The 7,432-nt window shown below is 47.5% G+C and overlaps 1 protein-coding gene across 1 annotated transcript in view; it reads left to right on the top strand.

The window, feature by feature from the left end:
* Positions 1–7,432, top strand: part of cdh13 (cadherin 13, H-cadherin (heart)) — a 327,823-nt gene that overhangs the window by 173,254 nt on the left and 147,137 nt on the right. The window contains exon 6 of the mRNA XM_072698600.1: positions 2,845–2,989. Coding sequence (XP_072554701.1) covers positions 2,845–2,989 — 145 coding nt within the window. The remainder of the gene's footprint in view (positions 1–2,844; positions 2,990–7,432) is intronic.

Here is a 7,432-nt window from a genome sequence, read left to right as displayed (position 1 = left end):
TTATAAAGGGTTAGGAGGTCCCCCAACAACCATCCAACTCGGGCAGCCCACAGCACCAAGAGTGAATACGTATAATGTGTGGTAGTGAGTCTGTGTTTATGTGTATGTGTGTGTGTGTGTGTGTGTGTGTGTGTGTGGTGGGGGGGTTTCATAGATCATATTTCGGAACCAAAATGTCCTTGTATTTTGTTTGGTTACTCAAGGTTAGGGTTGCATAGGGTTAAAGGGTGTCGTGAGTAGGATTAGAGTTTTTCCCATAGAAATTAATGGAACGTCCCAATTTAGATAGCTACACCAACATGTGTGTTTGTATGTGTGTGTATTTTTTACACATAAATATATATTTTTATATAAAAATATATAAATTATATATAATTTTTAAATCCCGGTTTAATCCTGGTTCTGCTGGCAGAAGGCTACACTGCGTGTCAGGCTGCTTCCAGGCTCAAAGGTTCTAAGACAGCAGTTTCTCAACAACAAGGTGAAGCAGGAGACACTGGCAAGAACCAAAAACCAGCCAGATAGAGGGAAGAAGCGACTTTCTAATGCCAGAGATGACTGACAACTTACCTAGCAGTGCATCATAAATCAGAAGATGACCTCAAGTGACCTTCAAATGAATGGGAAACATTAAGTGGTATGATGTGCACTGCAAGGGCAGTTTGTAACAGGCTCCTAGAAGAACTGAAGACCCATAAAGCAAGGAAGAAGCCCTTCATTAATGAGAAGCAGGAGAGAGCAAGGCTGGAGTTTGCGAAAGTATATTTTACACGGGTGCATTCCTATAAACTGAGAAATGAGTGAAACTGAAAATTTTGCTGTGGTCTCTTAATTTTTCCCAGTACTGTATGTATGTGTGTATGTATATTTGTGTGTGTGTGTGTGTGTGTGTGGGCTTGTTGCTTTTTTGAGGGTTTCCTCCCTGCATTGCCTTTCCGGTCTAATATTAGGGTATTTCTACTTGTAGCACCTGGAGGCACGGCCCTGTAAATCGTGGGAGGAGCCCCCCCACTTTCTCTCTCTCTCTGCACTTGTTCACTTCCCATATTAGATCTGTGCCATATCGGGATTTTGGCATGATCCGGTTTCGGGCAGGACTCTGTGTTAGGGGATGAATTGGCATAAGGCAGCTGCGGTGTTCCAGTGCTTTGTTCTGCACCCCAAGGAGCTGAAGGTGTTTATCTCTCTACAGTGTCAAGGTTTAAGCTGCACCATTGATCTCCAGTTTCATCTTCCTTGGATCAGCGCTGGTCGATCTAATTTTTTCCTTTTTTTTAGTCAAGTACCTTGTTCTGATTGTAGTTTATCAATGGACGGCCTTAAGAATTTGTCCTCTGACCCTGGCCTTAGAATTATGAGTAAAAGTCCTAAGCAGTCAGTAATATCCCATAATCCCTGCCATCATCAGGGAAAAGTCATGCTGCCTTGTCCAAATTTAAAATGCTATATACAGAATAAAGCAGGTTTTCAGCTGAAGTTACTGTAATGTAGGAGGACAAGTGTAGCTGGCAGAGCTGAACTTAATTTTGCATTTTTCTTAATGGATTGTTTCCAAGTTAACGACTCTGAAATTGACAGATGAAATTTAACGTAGATAAATGTAAGGTACTCCATGCAGGGAGCAGAAATATACAGTACAGATATTTTATGGGTTCCACTGAAATAAAGGTAGCTGATTACGAGAAAGATCTCGGTATGTATGTTGATGCTTCCATGTCCCCCTCTCGCCAGTGTGGGGAAGCAATAAAAAAGGCGAACAGAATGCTGGGTTATATCTCTAGATGTGTGGAGTTTAAGTCAAGGGAGGTGATGTTACACTTATATAATTCCTTGGTAAGACCCCACCTAGAATACTGTGTGCAGGTTTGGTCACCATACCTCAAGAAGGACATTGCTGCCTTAGAAAAGGTGCAACGAAGAGCTACGAGAATGATTCCTGGTCTTAGAGGAATGTCTTATGAGGAGAGGTTAGCGGAACTGAATCTGTTCAGCCTTGAGCAAAGGAGACTAAGGGGGGATATGATTCAGATCTATAAGATTCTAACGGGTCTGGATGCTGTTCAGCCAAATGACTATTTCAATATTAGTCTAAATACTAGAACTCGTGGCCATAAGTGGAAATTAGCGGGAGAACATTTTAAAACAAATTTGAGGAAGCACTTCTTTACACAGCGTGTAGTCAGAGTATGGAATAGTCTTCCTGCTATTGTAGTGGAAGCTAAAACCATGGGTTCCTTTAAATCAGAGCTAGATAAGATTTTAACAACTCTGAGCTATTAGCTAAGTTCTCCCCAAACGAGCTTGATGGGCCGAATGGCCTCCTCTCGTTTGTAAATTTCTTATGTTCTTATGTTCTTATGTTCTGCATGTACCATGCAAAAGCAGCAAGAACGCAGATTCATGCTTTTGGTTTTCTCCTGCGCGGAAGTCTGCATGTGATTTTAACAGTACGTGTCATTTCTCTCTGCGTCGGTGCCAGGTCTGGCACAATTTTGCCGTGTCACTGTCATCTTTGATGTTCAGAAAAGCCACGTCTGACCGTCTCTTTCAGGACCACTAATGGTTCCACCCACATGCAGTGAGAACTTTCTCACACCGGTGAGATCGGCTGTATGAGGAATGCAATGACTCATGCCTTTTTATATACAGGAATGTTAAAGGGAGGACAGGTTTATTAAGTATTTTCTAGACCACTAAGTGGCTGTAGTCTGTAGCCCATATGACAGACCTAGAGGTATTTCGGTCATACAGAAATATTAATCGGGGGCAGTGCTCCCCAACTGGACCGTCGCGTGTCCCGTTTGAAAGCCGACCACTCTGTTCTTGTGTCCTTTCCCGCCGCAGCTGGAAGTGTCCACCACGGACTTGAGTGGAAAGGTAGTGGAAGGCCCCGTTGCCCTGGAAGTGTCTGTGATCGACCAGAACGACAACAGGCCCATCTTCCAGGAGGCCCGCTACGCCGGGGAGGTTCTGGAGGGATCCCCGACAGGTAGGAGGCTCTGTTCTATTACTTTATTTGTCTGTTCAGGCTATAAGAGTGGCTAGAGATGATCTGGTACAGTGTAAGGCTCAAATGAGTGTGATGTCTATCAAAGAATACCACCTGTGACTCGAATTCCTGGTAATTTGAATTGAAGAACCTTATTTTTGGATCCATGGGCTTATAGCTTCTTAACTTGTTTATCACAAAGCCAATCCTGACAGTTCATATATATTCAGGGGTCAAACAGTATTTCAAAACTGCTGATCCAGAAAAAGTTATTCTGATCGCTATTTCATGCTGCAGCTTTCATCTAAAGGTTGTAATTTATGGAATCGTACTGTTAGACGATGTTCTGAATTACAGAGTCGTCACTTCACAGCCCGTTCGGAAGGGACTGTCTGCGTGGCACTGATGTCATCCCGGCTTGATTTCCCCTCTTTTCGGAGATGTTGTTTCTGTTGCTCAGTAAATCAGGTCACAAAGTAAAACCCCTTAAAGAGTCAATAAAATCCTCTCTCTTTTTTTTCCACTTTCGTGAGCCTCCGAAATGAGAAAGTCACCGAGACGTGAGATTGTCGGCCCACGAGCCCCCGGAGTAGCGGGCCCGCAATGGCTTTCGGGTTGCCGGCTTGTCTCCCAAAGGACTCGCGAGCTGGTGGAGCGATCCCTCAGACGGGCTCCTCCTCAATCCCCCCCCCCCCACCCCCACCCAGTTCTCTCAAAGCCAGTGGCGGCAGGGCATTTAAAAGAATTAGAGCCTCATTTCCCGCCGGGGCGGCCTACCATAAAGCGAGGAGCCCCATACAAATCACAGGCTTAATGAGTCACCGGAGATGCTATCGTGACTGGCTTCAGGGGGTGCCTTCTGCTGCTGTCGTTAACCAATAAACAAATGCATTCCATCCTGCCAATGGAAAAAGGAAAACAGAGAAACGAGGAGAGTAATTGGTCAGTTAATGGCGTATAGGATTCACCGATGACTTGTGATTGGATCGATGGAGTTCACCCTGCGAGACGATGATGACGTAGCACCTTTTAGGAGAAGCCGCCCACGTAGCCTCGCTCAGTTTAGTGCTGCAGGTTTATCTAATTGGGTGGCGGTGAAATCAGATTTTTCTGAAGACCATAATAAAGTTATTTGGGGGGGTGGCTCATCTTCTCAGCATACCAAGGAAATCTGGAAGAATATGAATACCCTCTTGGCAGACTGTTATTGTATTTTTGAAGGTTATAGAATAAAATAAAGATGTATTAAATGTATTTCTGATGTGAATAGGCTGAGAAATTGCTTTGCATGAGCGAGTTAAGGTACGCGGGTCAAAGCCAAAAGCACAGACTCCCGGCAGAGATTCTGAAACTTCTTTTTTTATTTTTTGTTTTGATTTTAGCCGAGGGCGGCGGTGGGTGGGGACTCGCCCCTGCGAGCACCTGAGACGCCGTATCTCTGAAGGTGTCAGCAGAGGCCTGGATTATGTCTCAAAGAGGAACACGCTGGGGATTTATCAAGTGAAACTGTAGTGATGGATTGATTTGACCAGTCGCGTCATGTCGCAGGGATAGTGGGAGTAAATAAACACGTCCCCCCCCCACCCCCAGACATTTTTATCAACGAGCTGCCCCATAGGATATGCCGGGTGTCAGGCTCCTCTGAGTGATCCACCTGGCAGGTGATTTAGTCCCACTGACAGTGGGGTCGCGTCCCCGTCCTCCAGCTAATGCCCGGAGCTACTCCCAGCCACGGTGAAATGAATTTCGGGTGTTTTGCGTCACACGTCATCTCGGAAGTCTCCGGACATTTCCGCAGACGACCGTGGAAATGCAATCTGCCGGGTTGTGTGGTGGTGGGTTCATTTGGGTGTAGTGTGACAACTCTATTACTGTGACATCGACCTTGAATTAAATATGAGTCATCCCTATCGCTCATTCTCCTCAGATTTTTTTCTTTTTAGGGTTGGGGGGGGGGGGTGGCGGCATCCTTCCTTGTGAATCATCTCCGTGCAGGTGCCCTCAGCAAGACGGTTCAAAGCTGCATGTGTGAGTGCCTCTCATCGCATTGTCTGCGCAGGTGTGCCTGGTTTGAAATGTCCCTGTATTGTCTGCGCAGGTGTGCGCATTGAATAGTGTGCAGGTCTCCAGCATCTGCCCACTGCTACCCACCCCCACAAATCCGTAGCACGTGTGAGCATGCGTGTAGGGTGTATTAAGATGGGTGAGGATTTCACCCCTTTAAACGGCATTCAAGTGGAAGATGGGCATCCTTGTCCCCTCCTGTGCCCTACCACGCCGTTGCAGAGCGGCAGTCATTAATCACCTTGCTGAAAACGGCCCCACGGTGCTCTGTGCGGGCGGGGGCATCGGGGGCATCAGGCCCCCCCGGTGCTCAGGATACAAGTCTTCTCGGGCTCTGCAGGTTTCCTCGGGCTGACGTGTGACTTTAACCCACAGGAAGGCAAGGCGATACAGGGCACCAATGTGGAAATTTTGGCCGTTACCGGTAGCCGTCGTCTCCGCACATCTGTAGAGAGACTGACGTTGTCTTCATTACTTCTTAGGCTCCCTGTAGCGGCCACGTCAAATACTGCAGGCAGTGAGACGTCAGTGAGGCAGCGCCGACTTGGGAGCCTGTAGGAAGCTTCTAAGTGTTGAACAAGCTGACAAAATCCCTTGTCCTCCACTACATAAGATGGCTGATCGTCCAGTGCTGTCATCTCTATTATTTTGGTGGTATTGTCTTCAGCACTGGTGCCGCTAACTTAGAATACTGATAAAGCTGAAATGTCGGCTGGCAGTGCCAACACGTGGGACCAATGCCGATACCAATATGTTAACACGGGACCGGACATGTCTCCTTTATTTGGATCTGGGGGTGAAAGTGGAGGGAATTGGGGTAAAGACAGGTTGACTGTAGTGTGAGTAAAGGGTAATTTCAGTACAGCATGCAAAGGGGTCAGTGGTTATCGCTGCGGCTTTCTTCACACTGCAGCGAGTGAACCGTATGGGTCCTCTGGTCTCACTGGTTTTCTCCAAAAGTTCAATAGCATTCAGTTTAGATTAAACAGTGTCTCTAAATTGCTCATAGCCTGCAATTACTGTACGTGAGTGTGTGCCCTGTGATGCACTGGCAGTCCTTCCCGGGCGTCCTCTGCCTTGTGCCCCTTGCTTCCTCGGAAAGGCTTGAAGCCCAACATGACCCTCATGCAGGATAAACAGTTATGAAAGATGGATGTAAAGGGGTCGGTTTATGAGGTACTTTGGGACCTGGAACAGGACAAGGACTGAGTACATCTCAAACAAGCCTGATATTTGTAGTGAAGCCTGAGGCTTCATGGTCTGCTCCGTAATTTAGTTCATCCACCTCGGCGTGCAGTGAGTATCTGCAGCTGTGTTCCTGCCATTAGTGCTACGTCTCACCTCTCTGTGTTATTTTCCCCCCACAAAGTCATCTTGGTGTGGGTGTGTGTGGGGGGGGTGGCGGTTGTGTGAGTGTTTGTTTGTAAATGAGACCTCACGTGGACATCCCCAGGAGGAACGGCTCTGTGTGATGTGAGTGTTCATGGCTCTATGAAGGACCCAGCGTCTCTTCCTTAGGGAGCCGTGCTGGACGTGGCTCCTGTGCGTGTTCGTATCGACCCGGCCGACTCTCGCCACGTGCCTCTCGGGTGCCTGGGGAGTTGTTTTGTGAGAGTACAATATCCAGTATCAGCCTGGTACTGTAGACAAGGGGTTCCCAACGTTTGATGTTGACGGACCGGTCTATGTAGTACAGAAATATCATGGATGAGACGGGGGCTGGGTGGGGGTGCTGGCAGATCAGTTTTATAGGTGTGACTATATCTTTTTTGTCAGACCTGAACAGAACGGACAAATGTGAGGAGTTGTAAAAATATGAAAATATATTGTTTATTTTTGGAAGCTGACCAACCCCTCCACAAAACCCCCAGTGTTCCGCAGCCCACTGGAATACTAGACGGGGGGTTGGGAACCCCTACTGCACACTCTCTGCCTCTCCTCCTCTCCTCTTAAGGCTGGGCGTGTCATGTTGTTGTCCAGAGTGAGCAGTATAGGAACCGCAAATGACGGGTCGTTGTCGATTTTCCCTCGTGCTTTCTTCCCCGACCCGGAGGGGATGGGCTGTAGGAGCTCTCAGAGAAATTCATGGCCGTGTCACATCTCTGTGGCAGCTGATGAGTGGGGTTGCTGGTGTCCCCAGGTCTCCTCATCTCCAGCTCTCTCCTCTTACCCCCCTCGCCCTGCTAATTCTCGACTCTTCCTGCTATTCTTTCACCCACTATCTGTCAGAGTCAGTCTTCTGCTAATGAAGGCTTTCTGTTGCCTGTTATTTTGACCCCCCAGGTTTGCTCCTAATGGTAGGTGTTAGCCACTCATCTGCTGCCGCATACAGGTCTGATGCTGGACGCCCGTAACGGTAGCTAATTGTTCTCTCAGACC

The sequence above is a fragment of the Paramormyrops kingsleyae genome, chromosome 13, assembly GCF_048594095.1.
Source record: "Paramormyrops kingsleyae isolate MSU_618 chromosome 13, PKINGS_0.4, whole genome shotgun sequence".
Taxonomy (NCBI): domain Eukaryota; kingdom Metazoa; phylum Chordata; class Actinopteri; order Osteoglossiformes; family Mormyridae; genus Paramormyrops; species Paramormyrops kingsleyae.
The sequence above is the reverse complement of the archived record's forward strand: the minus strand, read 5'-3'. Positions and strand labels throughout refer to the sequence as shown.